The following is a 23,037-nucleotide window of genomic DNA, read 5'->3' as shown; positions in this document are numbered from 1 at the left end:
GATAAACCTGTAATTCATCTTTTGGCGATAGAAACTGAAATCACTGACGATGACGATGATGATGTCGATATGGAAAATTATGAAAAAAAAAGAATCTTTCATTTTACTTGTATTCGAAATCTGTCTCGATTAACAAGATCTCAAATTTCTAAGCATAAATGTCGTACTTGGTAGTGCGATAGATGTTTGACTCACTTTCAATCTGAAGGATGTTTGACGAAGCACAATGTAGATTGCATGAATTTAAACAAAACCAAAGTTATTCTATTACAGATGAGGAAAAAATACTGAAATTCAAAAATTTCGAGCACAAAGAAACCATTCCATTCTGCATTCACGCGGATCTCGAATGTTTACTGGAAAATACGCTCAAAAAGATGAGTACAAGAACAATTTATCAGAAGCATCTTCCGTGTAGTATAGCTTACTATCTACATTGCGCGATTGAAGATTCGCTTTCAAAATTCAAAATTAATCGTGGAGAGACATGCGTTCAATGGTTTGTGAATGAGTTAGCGGAATTGGCACATTCGTTAGAAGTTTATTCCAAAACTGTTGTACCGATGGAACCGCTCAATTTCAATCAAATCAACGAATTTCATTGAACCACAGTGTGTAACGTTTGTGAAAAAACGTTTACACTCACAGACGTGAAACATCGTGATCACTGCCATCTCACGGGAAAGTACCTTGGTGCTGCTCACCGAGGTTGCAAACTAAATTACCAAAATTCGCACACTATCACAGTGATATTCCACAATCTGTCGGGTTACGATTCACATTTTCTGATCAAAGCACCGGCTACATCGTTCGAGGGCACAATTAAGCTTCTATCCGTAAATAAAGAGAAGTACATTTCTCTTACAAAATACATCGAGGGGACGGATGTAAAGTTTAGATTCGTAGATTCGTACCGTTTTATGCACAGTAGTCTTGAGAAATTAGCAACGTATCTTGGTGATCATCAGAAATCAATCACACGAAAATTTTATCGTAGCTCAGATAAATTTCAGTTATTGACCAGAAAAGGAGTGTTCCCGTACGAATACATAGACAGTTGGGAGAACCTCAAGGACAGACGGTTGCCATCCAAACAACAATTTTACTCAAAATTAAATGATCGGGATAGATCAGACGACGACTATACACATGCATGTGAAGTTTGGCAAACTTTTAACGTTCAAACTTTGGGAGAGTATTCGGACTTGTATTTACAGACGGACGTGTTTTTACTAGCCGACGTTTTTCAAAACTTTCGACAGAGCTGTTGGACAACGTACAACCTGGACCCGTTACATTATTACACTGCGACCGGTCTGTCGTTCGATGCGATGTTAAAGTGTACCGACATCGAGCTCGAGCTTCTCACCGACATAGGTATGGTTATGTTCATCGAAAAAGGTATCCGTGGTGGTGTGTCACAGTGCTCGAACAGATGCGCAAAGGCTAACAACAAGTACATGGGAGAGGAATTCGATCCTGAGGTCGAAGAATCTTATCTCATGTACTTTGACGTTAATAATTTTTACGGTGCTGTTATGAGCTTTGCTCTGCCATACAGTTCCTTCGAATGGGTATCAGACTTCAGACAATGCGACGTTCTTACCATCTCGGACGATGCGGAGTTTGGTTACATGCTGGAGGTAGATTTGGAATATCCTGCGGAACTGCATGATATTCATGAGGATTTACCACTGTGTCCGGAACACTTTATACCTCCGATCTCGAATAGTAAGCAACCGAAATTGACGCTCACGCTACTTTCCAAGAAAAACTACGTTGTTCACTATAGCGTTTTGAAACAATGCTTACAATTAGGCTTAAAATTACTCAAAATTCAGAGAGTTCTCAAATTTAGACAGATCCCGTGGTTCAAAAAATACATAGATTTGAATACCAATTTGCGCAACAAATCTCACATCGAATTCGAGGAAAATTTTTACAAACTGATGAACAACGCAGTTTTTGGCAATACAATGGAAAATGTTAGGAAGTATAGAGATATCAGGCTGATCACGAAATGGGATGGAAGATACCGTGCTAGACCTACTATAGCCGAACCCAATTTTCACAGCTGCACCGTTTTCGACAAAGATATAATAATCTTTGAAATGAGTAAAACGAAAGCCAAGTTGAATAAACCCTTGTATGCAGGTTTCTCCATCATGGATCTGGCTAAAACATATATCTACGATTTTAATTATAATTATATTAAGCAGAAATTCGGCAACCGAGAAAAATTATTGTATACGGATACCGACATTTTGATTTACAATTTTACCGTCCCCGACATATTCAAACATATGAAGGAGGACTTGCACAAATTCGATACGTCTGATTATCCGCTTGACAACGTTTATGGAATACCTCTAGCGAACAAAAAAGTTCTTGGCTTGATGAAAGATGAGAATAACGGAAAAATAATGCTGGAATTTGTAGGATTAAGAGCTACATTGTACGCATTCTGAGTCTTGGGAAATAAGAAAGACAATAAACGTGCCAAAGGTGTCAAAGGATCAGCGTCGAGAAAAATAACTTTCAACGATTATTTGGAATGTGTTTTAAACCGTGAAAATTTGTCTACAAATCAGCATTTAATATTGAGTCGAAAGCACGAGGTATACACCGTAGAACAGCAGAAAGTGGCATTGAGCTGGAATGACGACAAGCGGATCGTGTTTCAAAACACAACCGACACGCTTCCGTGGGGCTACAAGCCTACACCTTAGCTTTGTAATTTATAACAGTACCATGATGTATAAAATATTATTATTATGTAGGATAGTGAATAAGAACGCTCCGAAATGTAAAAAATTGTACAACGATGCGTATGTCTGTCGATTGTCTAAAAAGTATAGACGCATACTTGTTATGTGTCGGGTATAAAATGAAGAGGCACATACGTTTTTACAAAAAATTCATTTATTCAAATGTTACATATCCGATTCGTTTATCCAACTGTTGTGTGTATTGTCAAAACCTAACCATTTAACGTGTATTTTTCTTCCACGCTTCTTGAGCATCTTCTCCACCAGATAGATATCCGCATGTTTGACCTTGAGGTGCTCTTGTTCGTAGAACCACCAGCGATGGGTTGATCTCGGTAGTCTTTGAGCTTGTACTTCACAGGATGAGTATCTTCCACTCGACTTATCGTGAATGTTTCAGTCGTCCAATTTGGAGTGTAACCTTTCTCGAAGACATTTTTGAATTTGCTGATTCGAACTTTGTCGCCGGATTTGAATATAGCCGATATGGTAGGTATCGCTCGAAGCCCTCCGTACGCCTGACGTCATAACAGCCTCTCGTTTGCAACGGTGACATCCGACGGTTTCATTCTTATGGTTCGGTGTTTAGCGTTGTTGTAAGCCGAAACCAAAACAGATAAGATATCGAGCCATTTGTAGCTTCCTTGCATGCTGAACTGTGTCCACATTTTACCTTTCAGCGTGCGATTGAAACGTTTACAGATCGAAGCCTTCAAATTACTGTACGTGGAGTAAAGTTTGATTTCGTAGCGTGTCATAAGCGATTCGCATTTCGAGTTGTAAAATTCCGTTCCTCTGTCGACGTGTAAATTCTTCTGCACCCGTCCTCGAACAAGCACACATTCCATTGCCTTTGTAACATCATCTCCAAACTTGCTCTTTATCGGTACAGCCCACGCATACTTTGAAAAAATATCAATGACTGTGAGCATGTACTTATAGCCTTTGTTTTGTCCAGCGTACGACGTCATATCAACAAGATCCGCCGGCCAGGTCTCGTCGATGCCGCGCACGTCTACACGTCGACGCGGGTAAATCCGGCGTACAGGCTTATGCAGTTCCGTCACCAGTGCTTGCTTTTCCTCGTTTATATTCAAACGCCCTTAGTCGGGTGTCCAATTGAAAAATGTTATCAGCGTTTTGAATTGACAGGTCTCTGCCTGTTTTAAAGTCTGTGTAAAAGGTATCCAAGGCTTTTTCCGTGGTGAGCTCTGAAGCTTTGATCATTTGATCGAGGTTGTCGATTTGTTTTTGCAGCACGTCGAATTTGAGTCTCAAGATTTTTAAAGTTACAGCATTGTTCGGCTCTGCGGGATCTGCGACATTGCACAGTCTCTTGTTCCGTATATCGTAATGCCCGTCCGCTGTGATTTGAAATCCCAGACCCGGAACTCGCGACCGTGTTTTTATCCAGATGCCGTCCAAACACGACGACGCTCATCTCGGTGATGAATGCAAAAATGACGGGAGCTGCTCAATAAATGATTCCTGCTTCGCATAGCTCTTCGATAATAGGGATTATTTCGCTGCCTGAGATGCCAGGAGTGAACGGAAACGCTCCACTAACTCGTTTGGATCATCCCAGAAAACGTATTCCGTTTCAACACCTTGTCGAGTGATCATAGCTTGCGGAAGTAGACCTTTACCCTTTCGGCGAGATGATGGGGAATAATCCATCAATTTGGCAATGACATTTTTGAATTTGTAACTGTTATCGTTTCGGACAGCCCCGTCAGATGAGTAATACTTTTTATGCGCCTTTGTTGCGAGGATTTTGTTTTTAAAATTTTCCCGATCTCCGGCGCTCACAGAAGAACCGTCAGGCTCCTTCTTGAACAAAAGTTCCAGCAAACCCTTCGTTTGTGGGTAACGCGTAACGCCAATACGAATGTAGTCACTCTCAAAAGATATCAACGAATCACCAATCATTAGTCCGCTTAAGACGTTGCGTACACCGTACACGTTGTCCAATTCGCCTTTTGTCTTCGCATCTCTCATCAGTGCAAAATACTCAGCCTCGATTTTCTCGACCGGTGTTTCTACGATTGTTTCATCTCCTGTCGAAGCAAAGGAATCGTCCATTTTCGGGACAGTTTCATTTTTCGTTTCATTTTTCATCTGCTTTATTTCTTCTTTAATTTCTTCCACCTCTTGTTTGACAGGTTTGGTATCTTTTGTAACATTGACTAGTTCTTGCAACGGAGTCACTACTGGTTTGAAAACGTCACTTTATTTCTGAGTCGTAGATTCCTTGCCCGACTTGAGCAATCTGTGTTTTCGACGGATCGCAGCACTTGCTTGAGCGATCTGATGTAGGACATCTTTTTACTTGGAAATTTCAGAACTCTGCATGTTGAAGCAACTGAGTCTGCAACGCTACTGCGTCTTTCGCTCGAAAGCGTTAGATTTTATTTCTTTTCCAGGCTAACAGAAGAATCGAATCCCCTCCTGTATCGTCCTTCGTTGAGCTCACTGTCTTTGTCGATCACCAGAATCCCGTACTTCTTACCGTTCCAGCATGCGGAGCACACACTTTCAGACTCTGTGTAAGACATATCGGTGTTTACATGGTCATTGTATACGTGTCTCAGCTTCATATCGTCTCGTTTGAATAACACGAGTAAGTTTACGTTGTCGCGCACGAGATGTTTGGGAATACGCGCGTACGTCTGACAGAGATAGAAACAGTCAACGTCGTGATGTCTACCCATGCAGAAGTAGGTTCTTATATTGTCCTGCTTCTCGCACGCTACATCGTCTAATATGATTATTGAGTTGGGCCGTGCTCGGTGCTTCTTCCGATGTAATCACTTGCTTACGCTCGGTAAGCGCATAATACTCCGTATTCTCAACATGGTATCACAATTGTTTCAACAATTGGTATTTAGGTTGGTTGAGAGATTTCGAGTAGATGTAGATATTTCTAAATATGAGTCCGTTGGGATGGGTTATAAGTGTAAGCAACGCATTAGTTTTACCACAAAAAAACGAGTCAGCTATAATCAACCTTGACGACAAAGCCGGTCCGGGAACACACTATTAGATAAGTTTAATGTGCGTTCACCCTGTACGAGCCAATGAGAGATCAAAGAGCGCGCATGCGTGAGAGCTGTGAGAGACTGCGGTCACTGCCACGTTCGCGAGAGGCAGTCATCTTTAGAACTTGCGTGAGAAAGTACAAAGAAGAATAAAATACATTTGTTTTGAATATCTCTCCAGTTGAATTGGTGTTACGTTGATTTCACAACCTGCTTCCCATCCTCAAACTATCTCTTACAACGCACACTGGGTTGCATACAAGAAACGCGACAATAATATCGATTACTTTACAACCACCCTCAGACCTCATGAAATACCTCGGCGTTGATACATTTGAATGCGGACACTTGTGTTTGAAATTTCCAAGTGGTGAGCTATATAAACATGGAACGTGATTCATCAAAGTCAGTCTACCACTCGCAGTCATGAATGATTCGTTAACGTTAACGATTTCGGGAACCTCTTCGATTCTCGTGGCGAAATATTTCCCACCGATCGAACTTGCTCGTGATAAAAGTTATGCTCTTGGCTTGGTAGAATTGTTAACCTTTAATTCGATTCCCAACGTTGATGTTGGTCACAATAAAATTTACGTAGCTGATGAAGTGATCACCATACCTACCGGCAGCTACGAGATCGAGGACATAGAGAAGTATCTTCAAAACGTGCTATGAAATACAGATATCAGGCTCACCATCAAACCCAACAATAATACATTACGCAGTGAAATCACATGCAACCACACGATCAACTTTGAGCCGAATGATTCCATTGCTCAACTTTTGGGATTCACACCACGTGTATTGGAGGTTGATAAAACTCACGAAACAGACGTGCCTGTAACTATACTCAAGGTCAACGCGTTGCGAGTCGAGTGTAGCATTACGACGGGCGCCTACGTCAATGGACACAAAGTACACACTATTCACGAGTTTTTCCTGACTGTCCCATCAGGATATAAGATCGTGGAAATACCGTCGCACGTCATTTACCTCCCGATCAGCGTCAGGACCATATATCACGTTCAGCTCCTGTCAGTGGCTCAAGACGGAGACCTGGTTAATTTTCGTGGAGAAGTTATTACTGTAAGACTACATATCAAATAGCAATAAACGATGGGAATTGTATATAACAGACTGTAAAAGAGTAGGTATATCAGTAAGTCGGCATGCCCCGATCAAGTCAGTCATCGATCGATTCTCGAACCGTTAACACCTCGGAACGTGGAGTTCCTAATAGCTCTGGGTCTGAAACTGACCACTTTTGGAAGAGGAATTTCCGACAACTAAAAATTCGATTTTCCTGTTTTATCATCTGCTACGTACCATGGGGGAAGAAATCCTGAACATTCAAACACCAGTCGTCTTTGACGAATCCGTTGCGCATTACGAGATTCACGCTCACAAACCTTACGCCTCGTCAACTTTCAACAACAGCGATGAAATTCGAATCACCGTTCAGCATCAGGATTTATGCATATTACCCAGCAAAAGTACGGTACATATCCACGGACGACTCCTCAAACCTGATGGTACAGCTACTGTAAACACACAGCTCGTCAACAACGCGATACCTCATCTGCTTGAAGAAATTCGCTATGAAATTCATGCAGTTGAGATTGATAGAAGCAAGAACGTTGGCTTGACAAGTCTCATGAAGGGTTACGCTTCCCTGCACCCTGGTCAGACTTGGCGGATGGAGAACGCTGGATGGCTTGATGTAGAAGAGAAGAAAAATTAACCAATGCCGAGGGTAATTTTGACGTACTGATACCGCTCAGCATGATATTGGGTTTCGCTGAGGACTACCGCAAGATCGTTGTCAACGCTAAACATGAGTTTATTTTGACGAGATCAGAAACTGACGTCAACGCTATCATGCAGACTCAAGAGGAGGAATTCAAAATCACGATCAATGCAGTGGAATGCCTAATACCGTATTTGAAACTCGCGGATCAGAAAAAAGTTGACCTACTAAATTTCATTCAGAAAGATCCGCCTATTTCGATCAGCTTCCGCAGTTGGAAATTGTACGAATATCCCTTACTTCCCACAACATTGAAACACGTTTGGACTGTGAAAACTTCCACTCAGCTTGAAAAACCTCGTTACGTCATTTTGGGTTTCCAAACAAGTAGAAAGAACAAGACCGGCAAGACCGCAAGTCATTTCGATCATTGCAATATTACGGACGTCAAGCTATTTTTAAACTCTCTAAGTTGAGTGGACCATTGAAGACAGGCTGTGCAAAGCTGAAACCGTGTACGTAAAAGGAGAAGAAAAACGAGATTGGTTGCTCAAAATTGTCCCGAAAGTTCAAATCATCGATATGCTGGACTTTGACTGTTCGTCGCTTCAAGCCTTGCAAAAAACTTCAGCTGTGTCTCTAAGATGCGACGTTCATACAATACCCAACGCAATCTGTGCAGCACAAAACGTTTTGATACTTCAAAATTGGCTACAAAATCATCATACTGTTCGGATGGCGAGGGTGTACGATTTGCGTTACTGCGCAGAAGCGTCTACAAGAACGGTCCCGCATTTCTGGCGAATATATCATTCTGGTTATGATACTGTTGAATAGAATTATTGTACTATCGTTGTGAAGTAATTGTAAACTGTATCCCAGAAATTGTACTCAATAAAACCGTTTTTTAAAGAATATTCATGAAATAATTTTACACCTTTACCTTCACCTTAGCTCTTAAGAGAGAATTTTTTTCAATACAAAGCTTATGTAAGATTCAACCTTGCCCTCCATCCTTGACCGAGCTGTACTCAAACCGAGTTATGTTTTGCATTCCTAGAGCGATAGTAACCCAACACCGCAGATCCTTGGCTCTGAATGTATACTACCGCAGCTATCGGTCGACCTTGCACTCTGGTCTTGTCTGAACCCGTCCAAAATTCATCGTAGAGTTCGCATGACAGTTACAAGACGCAAACGCAGCTCGACACCCTCCATCGTTGCTTAGTGGTGTTCGAAGTAGCATTTTCTTAGATTTTAAGACTGAATTCTAGATACAATTACAAAGTACAAGACGTACGTAGGATTTAAGGTATACAAGATGGTTAGGCGATAAATGAAAAAATATTCATAATTTTAATCTTCTTCTTCTTTTGTTTATTGAACGTAAGACTTCCACGGGACACTGGATATTTGAATGTGATACTCAGATTATATGTATACGAAGTCAAGTTGACCGTACGGTCCGCCAAGATAGCGTAGATGCAACCGTATCTCCTTACTGGCTGTCGTCACCATCTGGAATAAATCTTCATCTTCTTGGAGCGCCTTGATCAGTCGGTTCGGTAGAAAAATCGTAAAAGAGTCCTCGAAGTCCAGAACGATTTCATCACCAAATTTTGTTTTAACCCGACGAACGTCACTGACTCGGTATTCTAAGTATACTTCGAGGTACGAAAGCTTTTTCAAGGGCAGAAGTGTCTCCCGGCGAGCGACTTCGTTCAATTTTGAAAAGTCCATGATCGTTAATGTCGAGTTGTATGTGCTCAAAATCTCTTGTGAGTTAATTGAGGTCAGATCTGATTTTCAGCAGATGTTTTACTTCTCCGATATCCTTGATGAGCAATTCTAGTCGTTTCTTCAATTCACGTTGTTGTTCCGAAGCACTTCTCATTTGCAAGAAGAAGAACAGCTTCAGACTGACGATGAAGTTTTCACTTTTGACTTGAATAACGTTCCCCCATCATATAATTTGAAATTTGGTGGAGGGTGAGGAATGTCACGTGGTGTATATCAAATACGTATGTTTGCGTATGCGCGCGCACCTTTTAGCATTCTTAGAGCGATAGTAACTCAACACCGCAGATTCATGGATCTGAATGTACCGCGACTATCGATCGACCCTGGATATCAAACCGACATCCGAGTAAGTGAAAAACAATTCTCGCAACCATTAATTTTGGAATGTCACGTGGTTGATAAGGTGGGAAAGGAATGTGAGGTGGTTGATGTTACACGTCAGCGATATCCGAGTGGATAAAAAACAATTCTTCGAACTATTAATTTTGGAATGTCGCGTGGTTGATAACGTGGGAAAGGGATGTGGGGGTGGTTGATGTTACACATCAGCAGTCCTACCGTGGGAAAGGAATGCGGGGGTTGTTGATGTTACACATCAGCAGTCCTACCGTGGGAAAGGAATTCGGAGTGGTTAATGTTACTTATCAGCAGTCCTATCGTGGGAAAAAAAATGCGGGACGGTAAAAAAGTTCTCACCCCTGCTGCGCCCTCTACCGTTGGCAGGCGAGCACTACAGACTTAGACCTTCGGTCGGTAAGATTGTCGGTAAAACAGCATGATTGAAACCTTCGACCGATAAGAATTGTTGCTGAAGCAGTGCGATTTTTCACCGTCGACCGATACAACTGTCGATAAGGTTGCACGGTTTTGGCCTCAAGTCGGTACGGCAGACTGTGACGTCATCGCGGAAAAGGGTTTGAATCTGGGGAGAATGTCGGTAAGTGTCAGTAACAGGAATCTGCGTGTAGAACTTGCATAGTTATACAACTTCCGAGAATTGTTTGTCTGAAAGTCGTTCAAGGCCGGAGCGGGTCTTTCTGAATTCAACGTCGCACCGAAATCTTTTGACACATGCCGCTCACCGTCGAGTTGAAACACGTTGGACGAATTGTCTGTCAGTCTAGATTTGTTCAAGGCCGTGAGAATCTTTCAGAACCTTCTGGAAGCTCTCAAAACCTGACACATGCCAGGATTCTAGGTCGAACTTTCGAGGATCCACGGGATCCGCTCGGACGCCTGAGGATTCACGGAGTGGGCTCGGTAATGCAGTCATCGATCCCGCCCGATGAGCATGATTTTCTTCACCGACAAAGAGTATGATTTATCCCACAAGGGGTAACACCACGGCAATTTCAGACGTTTTTCACCAACAATCATGGTCATTTGGAGGATTTTCTACCGACGATCATGGCCATTTGAAGGATTTTTTACCGACGATCATGGTCATTTGGGAGATATTCTTACCGACGAACGGTCGGCAGAGCACGTTTGATCTTACGAGAGTGGGGGTTACTTTCAAGGGTTTGCGTCTGGGATGCACGTATAGGCGGATTGGTCGGCTTGGTCCGAAAAGAAGGTGTTTCTATCTAGAACTCTCCTTGTTATACTACTCCCACGTTCTGAAGATCCATGCAGCCTTCCTATCAGTAAGGACTATAATCACGTGAGCCATGGTCCACGGCTCACAATTACACTCTGCAGTCTTTGACTTTATGGTCTCCTTGATTATATCGTGGACAGCTGACCACTGCCTATACGACGAAACCAGTGGAAGCGAACATTGAGTTACAATAAGTCGTCGCCTTCCACTCGTTAACTTTGACTGGGAAGCATCCTACGTACATGCCTCTGTCATAGGAATCCCCAATGATAGGTAACCCGGACAGTAAGGTGAAGCAGCTAAATTATTGTACAGGTTGGTGTCAACGGCGAAATCACGGGTAGGATATGACGTGTCATCTATCGGCAATCTTCGGAAACGTGTGACGTAATCTTAACCGATATTCGCCACAAGAGGAATGACCCAATTGCGATGGGGAACAAATGACCAATCAACTAGAAGAAGGATCACCTGGCGACAACGGCGAAATCAGTACATCGGACTCCGAACTCTGCCTATTCTACGCTCAATCCGCCAGGAGACAGCTTCATTACTACCTTGCTCTCGTTTTGATTTCCTTCGGTTACCCTTCTTTCTTCCTTTACCGCTATCGCTATCGTTTGTTCTATCGCTACCGTTTAACCACTACCCTCTATCGTTTTGCACTATCGTTAGCTTCTTCCTTCCCTCTAAATTATATTATCTTCCTTTCTTCTCGCCTTCTTTTGTCGTTACCAAGTATTATTTGTAAATAATTGTTTTATTTTTGTTTTTGCCTGTATTCTGATGAATGTGGGAGGTCAAAAACATACGTCAATAAGGGGAGATAAATGATATAAATAAGGGGACGGTGAAGAATTTGAATCTCTTGTTGACATGAAAGAAAAAGATGAAATCAATGGACAGGCTTAGAAAAAAAATAAAAAATGAAATGACAAGAACGATAATAAATACGACTTTGACTATCAATTCAATAAATTAAATATAAATAAAATGTAAATGAAATATAACTAAAATATAAATAAAATGTAAAGGGAATATAAATAAAATATAAATAAAATGTAAATGAAATATGAATAACGTATAATAACTCTTTAAATCCTGTCCATCGTCGAAATAATTAAAATTACACATTCATTCAAACATTCATAAATAAATTAAAATAAAATACGCCGGAATTAATACACACTCGGATATAAAATTGTCTATGATGATAATTAAAAAAAGTTGATAAGTCATAAATATGTTAAAAATCACTTATCCCTTAATCTAGTCCTCGGCAGCAGCTCCGTTGTGTGATTAATTATATTATGTTGGAACTTCTTCGATGAGGTTCACGTTCACGGCTTTTTGAAAGTTTTCCCTCCTCATCTCAGTATTGAGGGACCGACAGGTTTCGTAGACTGCACACGTTAAATTTGTAATAACAGTAGCGAAGATCACACAGATTCCTCTTATTTGGTGAAATTCGTGTTGTGAATAATTGAAGTAGGTACTGAAGTTAAGACAAGACTGAAATTTTGACTGGTGCGGAGTATTCCATCGGTGGACTATTCAGGTTAGCGTCTTTCCGCAGAGTCTCTCAAATACTCAGCCGTTTCGCCCGCCTGACACCGAAATCGTAATGGCTGTACTAGGTAAAATTTCGCGGGCACTTTTGAATTTAAAATATCGTCACATATTTATTGTAGATTGAATCCAAATGAAATCATGCAGGTCAGCGAACGTGATGTTCCAGAATCGTTCGGCGTTGAAATATGTTATTCCCCATACAAACTGAGCGAACACGTATTTTTTTGTTCACCCTGAAAAAATTATCCAAGTCCGATATCGATTTTTTAAGATTTAAAAATAAAAAACGTTTTTCGCCAATTTGAGGAGCCAAATATTCGAAAAATAGCCGCCAAATCCGTAATTCTCAGGCTTTTTCGACGATTTTTGTTTCATTTGATCCGGAATTATTGTACTCTATCGAGGAAAAAAAAAAAAATCCCAAAAATTTTGAAAATTGCCGACAATATCGACGTTTTTGGAAAATTTAAAAAATCACTTTTCTCAAAAACCCCATTGTTTTTTTCCTCAAAATTTAATATGTTTTTCGGGGTGATATGGACTAATTACCTTATCAATGGCAACTGGTATTTTTTCTTGCTTTTCGAGTAATTGAATATTTTATTCTCTGAATTCCTGCACGGCCGAATTTTCACTGTTTAAATGCTATATACTCGTGGGCTTTCGTTTTTCGAGAAAAAGAAATCTAGCAAAAGAAAGATAAGGAAAAGATGTGATTTGTTTGGTAAAATAATTTATTTTTACGCAGATATTGTACACAGTTGTAACACGGTTGTAATTTGTTGTCAGTCGAGCTACTATTTCGTGCTTGTTGCGCGCGATTTGTGGCTGATTTTTTTCTTATCTAACTTTCTTCGTACCTCTATCCACTCATGATCAGCTGTCCGAGCGACGTAAAATCTCGTTCCCTTTTCTTCTACGACAGTATTCCACATGTGGCACTTTTGTATACCCGCATAGCCTTCCACTTGACTCCATTCGTTGATTTTCTTTTTTCGGAACTCGGCTAAATCTTCAGTTGATAGTAGTATCAAATTTATGGCTGAAGTGTACGTTTTGAAGTATCTTACAAAATCTTCTGCATTTTGTATGTACAAAATGCAGGAATTCAGAGAATAAAATAGTCAATTACTCGAAAAGCAAGAAAAAATACCAGTTGCTATTGATAGGGTAAGTATTCCATATCACCCCGAAAAACATATTAAATTTTGAGGAAAAAAACAATGGGGTTTTTGAGAAAAGTGATTTTTTATATTTTCCAAAAACGTCGATATTGTCGGCAATTTTCAAAATTTTTGGGACTTTTTTTTCCTCGACAGAGTACGAAATTCCGGATCAAATGAAACAAGAATCGTCGAAAAAGCTCGAGAATTACGGATTTGGCGGCTATTTTTCGAATATTTGGCTCCTCAAATTGGCGAAAAACGTTTTTTATTTTTAAATCTTAAAAAATCGATATCGGACTTGGATAATTTTTTCAGGGTAAACAAAAAAATACGTGTTCGCTCAGTTTGTATGGGAAATAACATATTTCAACGCCGAATGATTCTGGAACATCACGTCCGCTGGCCTGCATGATTTCATTTGGATTCAGTCTATAATTTAAATTCAGTGTTGTGTTCCTGTAGTCACCAGCTAAGGTAAGGCTTCTGCCTTTGTATTGTATCATTACGAAGTTGCTTATAATTTCTATTTTCGTTTTTATCGTATTTGTCATTCTTGGTTGCATGATGTGATGCCAGTTTTTGTGTGAATCATGGTCCACGGCTCTGAGTTGCGTTAAGCTGCCGTGTGGCTGCATGGTTTCAATAATTGATTAATTCCGTGCTTTTGAGTGACCTGGTAACTACCAATTAAGTAATTCTTTTGTATTTGTGAATTTCTCGGATTATCTGTAAATTTCTATTAGTCTGCTTCTGTAAAATTCTACTGTATCTTGAGCTATTTTGCTTCGCTTTCTTTTTAATTTTCTGTGTTAGTGCTTATTATATTTTATTTATATTGTGCCTATTGTATCATAAATCGAGTTCCTTGGAGTATAACCGAGCATAGATTGAGCCGCTAAACACTACCGTACTTTTTCTATAGCTATTGGCAATTCTGGATTGTTTTCACTTGTTATTCTTTGCATTTCTCTGCCATACCGTAATTCATTGCTAATTCAGGTTCTGCGTATTAACGTTAATTTTATCATAATAAGGTGTATTTAGTGTATTTCTTCATTTTGCAAACTCGTCTCTGAATCTCTCACTTTCTTATAGTTTTATGTCCTCTCGGAAATTTATGTTTCAAGATTTCTTTCACAAACGTATAAAATTTCTAAATATTGTAAAACAATAATTCTATTGTCTACGAATAACCCTCTCTCAAGTTTTCTCTCGTATTTTGCAGTCCTTCTTATTCTCCCGGCTAAGCTACCGATTTCGTAAATTGTTAATAAATGTCAATCTTTCATATTAATTAAAATCTATGGTAACGTCTGTCTTACTCTTTTGTCACTATCTTCCGAGCTATCGTGACTTGGTTGTCTACCGATTTACTATAAAGTTTTCACTCTTGCTATAAATTAACAGAATAATAATTCTCAGTGTCATTCTTTGGAAATTGGGTGAAATCACGTCGCCCAGTGACGTGTAGTCTTAAGTAAATTTTTGCATTATATTGCCTCACCCAACCTACGTTCAACTCTCTCTGTTAACTGTCGTCTCTTATTTAAAGCTACCGTTTTGATTTTATTCTATCGAAATTGTTGGAACTGATCGATGAATAACAATGATGCATCTGGTGCACAAGTTAATCAAAAAGACTTTGTTTCCATCCCATACGTTGCGGGTTTGTTTGAGTCACTCAACAGAATATTCTCTAAGTATAAAATCCAATTTGTGGGTAAAAGTGCACGTGATCTATTCTCTATGTTTGACTCTGGTAAGGACCCTTTACCCCTATGTATCCGTTCTTGTGTAGTCTACAAAATTCCCTGCAACCAATGCAACATGTCCTACATAGGTCAAACTAGTAGGCAACTACACACCAGGATAACTGAACATAAACGCAATATCCATGAACATGAGGATAATTATACTGCACTGACTAGGCATGCCATCGATTTTGACCATTCATTCAATTATTCTCAAGCCAGCATTATAGACATTGAACCATTGTACTACAATAGATTATTGTTAAAAATGTGCAATATTGTTGCACATCCCAATTCTGTCAATCGAAGACAAGATATTGAACATCTGAGTACTATTTACACCTCTGTGATACACCCATCGTAACTATCTATTACCGACTGAGCTTGCTCTCGATTTTACGTTCTTAACATTTTCTGATTTCTATTTAACCCGTTGACTCTGTGCTTGCTCTGATAATGACTGATATCGGTTTCCCCCCACTACATACTTGACGTTCCACACGTTCAAAAGTGCTCCAGACTCGAAACCTAAAACGGTCGTTGTGTGTTTTTATTCAATTAACAACCAGGATGAATGCTTGGGGGTTTCGTATCGCTGTCGTAGTGTTTTTTAAAAAAATGAACTTTTGTGTTTCACTCGGTCATTCTAACACGCATTCACTATATACTAGTTGTTTCCTTTTCTTCGTTATTTGAAAGTGTCAGTTCATCATCAGGTAATTCCTCTCATTTATATTAGCATAAACATCCCTCCTTATTACCTAAACCTTTCACATTCAATTTTGTTATTACTTAGTTGTACATTATTTTATAATTTCTGTTCGTGGCAGATGTTCTAAATAAATTGTTCTGAGGAGGGCCCCCATCCGGGCTGAAACGTTAACACAAAAAAAGTGTTTTGATGTTCACGACCTTCATATCCAAGAATAATATTATTCGACATTTTATAATATCGCAAAAAACATACGTTGTTAAAGGTCATGCAAACAAAGTGCCCAGTATAATAACAATCACACAGATAAATATATGACATTATATCATTGTTATGATAACTAACATTAAGCAGGTCAATTTGACAGACGGATAGTTCACTTCCTTCTATAACTCCATGTAAGAAACAGCTGTTAAGCTAAGGAATGTCTAAAAATGTGAGTGTATAATATTTTTCTATTTTATGACAACATAACAACTATAACAAATAATGGCATTTATGTACATAAATAATCTTAATCGAAAGTTGAAAGTGTAGAATATGTTAAATTCAAATTAGCCAATTTTTTGTAATTCTCTGTATAATATTTTTCTAAGAAACCTAATGATGGTAGGCGGGGTCCTGCTAAAACTTCGTTAATAAAAGCATCATTCCATGAATGGCATCTTGTCATCATTGACTGTTAATACCAACGAAAATTCAATCAAACGATGGTAATGCAGAGCGCAAAACAGATGTTTTCTCTGATGATCGATACGGTGGTAACACATAGCGCAGAGCGGATGAAGGTTGTGATAACGTCAGTCTCGGTGGTGATAACCCCCCCTCTCGCGAAAAAGTTTGTCGCCACGGCTGTGTCGGTGAAGTGGGAATTTGTATCCAGAACTCTCCTTGTATTACTACTCTGGCGCGGTTTTTGTGACAACTTATCTTACAAGATGGCGGAAATTCAGCTGGTCAATTGGATGCACGAGCTTACACGTTGGGTATAAGATAATATCCAATCCAGTGTATTTATATATCAGTGTCTATGGGCTTACCTACTTTGAGTTAGGCGGGCGTATTCAAGTAGTTACGACACCTGGTGGCACCCGGAAATGAAATTTTCTTCTTTTTGATTTTCTCGAAAACCGTATGGGAGCAAATAATAAAAATTAGAGAGCAATTAAGAATAATTCGAGAGCAATTATTTGTCGTAAAAGCCTTCAAGAAGAAATCCGAAGCTCGCAGGCCAACTTTGCATAGATCTGTGTGTTTTTATACATCTTCAATCGACGGACAAGGATATTTCGTGCTGTCACAAGTTCTATGAGATTTTTTTTCTCGACTGTGTAACTTCTCATCTTTCTACTACTCAATAAAAATAATTATCAACATGTTTGACGATGAGCATGTAGCAATGCGTTGGAACAATATTCCAAACCTTGTGTGTTCATGAATTAATGTGGAAAAGAAAGGTTAAATATCAGTATTAAAGTAATATACTCTCTAGTATACTATATTTACTAGGTTCCACTGAACATATCTGAAGTTACTTTTAACTTTTTCATGAAATACGAGATTCGACATCCAAGCCTTTACCCTCGTTTAAACCCTGAGGTTCAGGGCAAAGTTTTTACTGACTGGATGTGTTGAAATGGGGCGCCAGTAATCCAATTACCTATCTGCGGATCACCGTATTACAATTTGTTTAACATACGGACATACACTCTCAGAAAAACACAAACACATGTAGTGTGAGCCATGAACTTCAAATCAAGGTTCTGACTGACTAAGAAGGTTGAAGTAAACTATTGGCGATTCGAAAACGACCTGGACCTGTGTCGTATTAGTGGTTTAGTATGTATCGCTTCGGATGGACACACATTCTAAAAAAAAAAACATGTGAATGCATATCGTGTGAACCATGAACTTCTAGTCAAGCTTCCGACTGATTAGGCAGGTTGAAGTAAACTACTGACTATCCGAAAACTGGCTGTGTACTTCTGTCGTCCAGGTGGTTTAAGAAGTATACCTCTGAACAGATATTAGACAGGAAAGCAAACGCGTAAGGCTTTCTCTAGTATACTTCGTACACTAAAGGAGTGCCTGAGAATACGATCGTGTTCTCTCTTTCCCAAAACGTCTAGGAATATAGAAATTTTTTCCACCGAGGTTTTCCTTGATAAATTATCCACTTATCCACTAAAATCTCATAATTATAATCAAGTGTTACGATGCAAATTTTAAAGCCATAGTTTCACTTGTTTTGATTAGTTTTCCAAAAGGTTCAAGTTGAACGGAAGTCTTCATGTTGTAGAGTTGAAAAAATTAATGCTTGAAGAGTCTAGAGTTTGAAGAACGTAACAAGATCATGTTGACAAATGACCGCTGATTCTTATTCAAATTCTGAACATATTATGAACGTGAGTTGAGTGTCAATATCACTAAAATATTGAAAATTATTTGAAGTTTTTTATACACGAACTTTTTTGGACTGAAACCAGTAAGATATCTTGTAATTGTGTCTAACAATAAATTTAACTCAAAGAGAATTTCTTAGTACATAGTGCGATTTGAGTCATCGAATAAACCATAGGAGTAGTTGCCAATTTTTCTGCGAATGAATGCAATCTCAAATATTTAGGATTTACGTTGTTTACGAAAATATACAGTTTCATCAGTTTTTTTAATTGAATATAAAGCTCACAGTTTATTAAAAACATCTTTTCCGTTTTCATAATCTAACCGTCGATTTTAGAATACAGCATATATTTTCGTTTCCATTTTTATCTACTTGTGTAACCACATTCAAATCACTACATCCATTGCTGTGTCAATAGCCGCTTCCGGTTCTGCAGGAATAGTTATGCCCCCGGTGTCTATGTTCTCTTCTTCTTCCCTAGGGATTGCCAAGAAGCAATGCATCGTCTCGTCGTCTTCTTGGTCCATCGTCAAACTCCCGCTCTTAGAAACGTGCTCATTCGTGGGCAATGTACCTTCCAAATCTTTCGACGGTATTTGAATCGTAATGGTCTGCGATGTGCCATCCGCGGACGTCGACGATGTCATTAAATTCGCCTCGATTGTTTTACCGTCTTTCGAAAATGCGCCAAGGCAACTGTAGATCAATTGAGCCGCAGCTATGTTACCCGGAAATACCTCCACGTTCTCGTCACCTTATTCGTAGAGAAAACAAAATTTGTTATTTAGTATAAATGAAAACATAATTAAGATGGTACATACAAGTAAATGGCTGAAAAAGAGAGTGAATTTTGAGAATTCATAACTCGACAACCAATTATTCAATTCGATCTAGGTTTGTTTTATTTAAAAATATAACATATGTACACCCGGGAACACGGAATCTGTCGCCCCGGAATAGGCAATTGAAGTTACACCTTCAATTTAATTTGACGATAGCTTGGGTAATATAGGGATCCGTTAACTCGAGTGCGGGCAAAATGCGAGGCTAGCGAGCGAATAAAGCTTGTAGTTACCAGAACCCTACATTATCTAAACTATCGTCAACCTAAATTGACCGTGTCACTTCGGTTACCTATTCCGGAGGCGACAGATACCGTGTCGGTAGGTATACGTCAAGCTTCATTTAATTTTTGTTTTTAAAATCAGAACCCATCAACAGGTGGCTATAGGTAATGGCATCAACCTTTTTGTTCAATGATAGGTGTTAGCATGATGTTACTTCAAAGCGCATTGCCGGATGACTATACGAGAACTACCCCGCTCCGACCTTATCTTCATTCAAATCTATTGCGTACTCATAGGTAAGTAAGCTCTGAGTAAATTTTCATGTAAAAATATTGATGCATTCGCGTGGTACTGTCAAAAAACAAAAATTCGAAAATATTTCTTGTCTCACAAACTATTTGACTGGTTTGTTCCGCCTGAACGCAAGTTGTGCACTACCAAGTAGTATAACTTTAAAAACAAAGTATAATTTTTGGACTGTAAAAAGTGTTTATAAAATTTTTGAATTATTCCATACAAAATTTTCGACTGTCTCGGAAGAATACCACTCTATTTTTTGTTAGTTATATTCCTATAACTAAAATACAACATGTATTTTTTGAGTATTTTCCAAGTGGTGGAACAGGGCGAAAAATAATAATAACAATAATAATGAATTTTAATAATTCTCCGTTTCTTGAGGAAATCAAGCAAGCGAAATTCTAACTGCATAACAAGTGAATGTTGAAAGGGTGTTGATTTTTTTTTTTTACTATACGATTTTGAATACGAACGAATGTCCCATAGGAAAAATGGTTTTTGGTAAATTTCTTCGTCGGGTTCGGAATCATTAGTTTTTTGAACGAAACAACTATTCATAAAATTCCTATATGCAGTTGATAGGATCACACTGTGGAATACGTGCAAAAATCGGCGAATTAGATGTTTCAGAAGAAAAATTTTAAAAGAAAAAAATAATGAGTAATTTCCTGTTTTTACTGACAGACTGCTCAGTTCTAAGTATTATAACTTTCACTGTAATAAGATATATGCGTAATATGATAATAAATTAAAATCTAAACTTATCAGGAGGAATAAGCCAAAAGTATATTTCTATTTCTTTTCACATGAATCAGATGTATTTATTCACATTAATTTTATGTTATTCTACTGAGTCAATGATTTGGAATTCATAAAGGTTGAAAATCATCCAGCACTCTACATAATGGATTTTACGTTGTCCCTTCGTCCCTTATAGCCTGCAAGTAATTTGTAGTAGGCTGCATCTTTGAAAACTTTTCGATCCTCTTTTTTCTGTCTTTCGTGCATTCGATTGCTCAGTCACTGTGAATTCGTTGTCTGAATGTTCCTTACATTAAATTCGCTTATTACCGTCTCGAAAAAAGAAAAGGTGGGAACTTAGAATGAATTGCATACAATGCTGGACAGTTTTCGAATTTTTTAATCGATCCTAAATCATTTACTGGAAAACATGGTACCATGTTGCTGTTGTGACGTTGCACCTAGAGTGCAAGTCATAACAAACCCCAAACCCGCGGGGAAGAGCCGAACGGGTGAGTCCCGTCCCGTCGGGAAAGACCCGAACGTAACCGAAGCCCCCCCGACGCTCGGCAGAGCCGAGCGCCAGCGACAGTACGATCACGGCCGTCAAAGCAGCAACACCGGAGAAGCCAAGACTACGAGCAAACGAGAGAGAGAGAGCGAGAAAGAAAGAGAGAGAGACACAACTACACACACACCGATACACCCCGCTACACGCACGCCGACGACTCCGAGAGAGAGAACCAGAGAGACACAGCTACACTCCACCACACCTCGATACCCACACACACACACGCCGACGACACCAGGTTAGCCTGCATTCTACAGCCGATCTGCTCCTCCCCCCCGCAATACCAACCCTTTCTACCTCACACTCCCCGTCACACTACACCCCATCCCCTCGCAATACCAACCCTCCCGACCTCACATTCCCCGGCACCTCACACACTCCCCCCCCTCACCCCCCCACGCGCGTACCAGTAAGTTAGTATTAAAAAACGCTAAGGGCTGAGGCGTGATCAGCCCCCGTTAAAGTCTACAACCCTTTTGTATCTTTCGTAGTTTAAGTCGACTCACCCCCCCCCCCCCCCCCCGATCGCAACGAATGTACCACCTCCCCCTTTTTCGCAAATACACACACCAAGTTTTACCTATTACATCCGCCCCGTCTCTAATTGTCTCTTCCCCCCCCCCCACATTATTCGTGCGGACTCAAAACCCGTCACACTGTTGTTACGTACTCAGTTCCTCTTCGCACTCACACCTCATTTTTCGTCCCTTCTATCTAGAAGCCTCTTCATTTCTGTTCAGGCCGTTGGCCAGTATAGATATTCAAATTTGCCGCTCGTACGACTTGTCAGCCGCCAGAGGCGCGCTTGGGGTCTCTCCCCTCTCGCGAAAACCTTGGCCACGCCGTAACAGCAGCCAGAGATCTCACGACGCCTGATCACATGGACGTGCGAGAGAAAAATAAAGAAACCCAAAACCAATAACACTGAGTTTGATTAACCTACAAAAAAAAAGTAACAAATAAAAGAGAAAAAACGTGCCAAGCACACGGCTAAACAAAAGCTGCACGTAACATTGGTCCTTCGAGCCGGATAAAACGAACTGTTATCGCTAAATACGCGTATTTGTGTGTGTGTGACTTGTGCGTGCGACAACGGATATTTTTCGATCGTACCAAGCACGATCATCGTGACAGGTACAAGCGTGTAAATGAATCAATACAAACAAAAAATATTCGGGAATATTGCATCTCTATAGCGTTGTTTATCGAGAGCGAAGAAAATTTCGTTCGCGTCAACACCACGAGGTACGCTCGTAATTCGAAGACCGTGCGAAATAAGACAGCAAAGAAGCAGGGCATCGTTGTTCATCCAAGGACGAAACGAGATGTACGGCGACGGCAAATAACAACAATCAAAAGGTTCTCAGGTGAGTCTCCGTTGCCCATTCCTTAAAAATACAGTCCATTTTCTAAAAAATATAGTCCATTCAACTCCCATAAATTTATATCGCTTCGATATAAAAAAAAAAAAAGCGGGCGTATTAACATGGCCGAAGGCGAGGCCGCACAGCGTCTTGCAAAGGCGGAAAGAACTCAAGCGAAATCGGCATGCACGCGTGAAAAAACTTTTGTAGACGAGTTGGGCGAGAGGCAAGTTTCCGTTGTCGAACTGCGGCAACGACAAATAAAATTTCGCGAATGTTGGCAAGCATTCGAGGACTCTCAATCGGAGATCGAGCTTTTTGAAACAACAAACGAACAACAAATTGCGCACAATGTCGAGCGTCAAACTTTCGAATCGAAGTATTTCTCGGTTGACGCGAAATTCGAGGAACTTACTGTCGAACGTTCGGCAGTCGG

The 23,037-nt window shown here is 39.9% G+C and overlaps 1 protein-coding gene across 4 annotated transcripts in view; it reads right to left on the bottom strand.

The window, feature by feature from the left end:
* Positions 1-23,037, bottom strand: part of LOC124308739 (zinc finger protein 436-like) — a 113,581-nt gene that overhangs the window by 66,364 nt on the left and 24,180 nt on the right. For 3 of the 4 annotated variants that reach the window (XM_046771743.1, XM_046771740.1, XM_046771742.1), the window contains one exon: positions 18,827-19,312. The exons of the other annotated variant lie outside the window; for it this stretch is intronic. In XM_046771743.1, coding sequence (XP_046627699.1) covers positions 18,945-19,312 — 368 coding nt within the window. In that variant the 3' untranslated portion in view covers positions 18,827-18,944. Of the gene's footprint in view, positions 1-18,826; positions 19,313-23,037 lie in introns of those variants that run through there. 4 annotated transcript variants of the gene reach the window in all.

Source organism: Neodiprion virginianus, chromosome 7, assembly GCF_021901495.1.
Source record: "Neodiprion virginianus isolate iyNeoVirg1 chromosome 7, iyNeoVirg1.1, whole genome shotgun sequence".
Classification (NCBI taxonomy): Eukaryota; Metazoa; Arthropoda; class Insecta; order Hymenoptera; family Diprionidae; genus Neodiprion; species Neodiprion virginianus.
The sequence above is the reverse complement of the archived record's forward strand: the minus strand, read 5'-3'. Positions and strand labels throughout refer to the sequence as shown.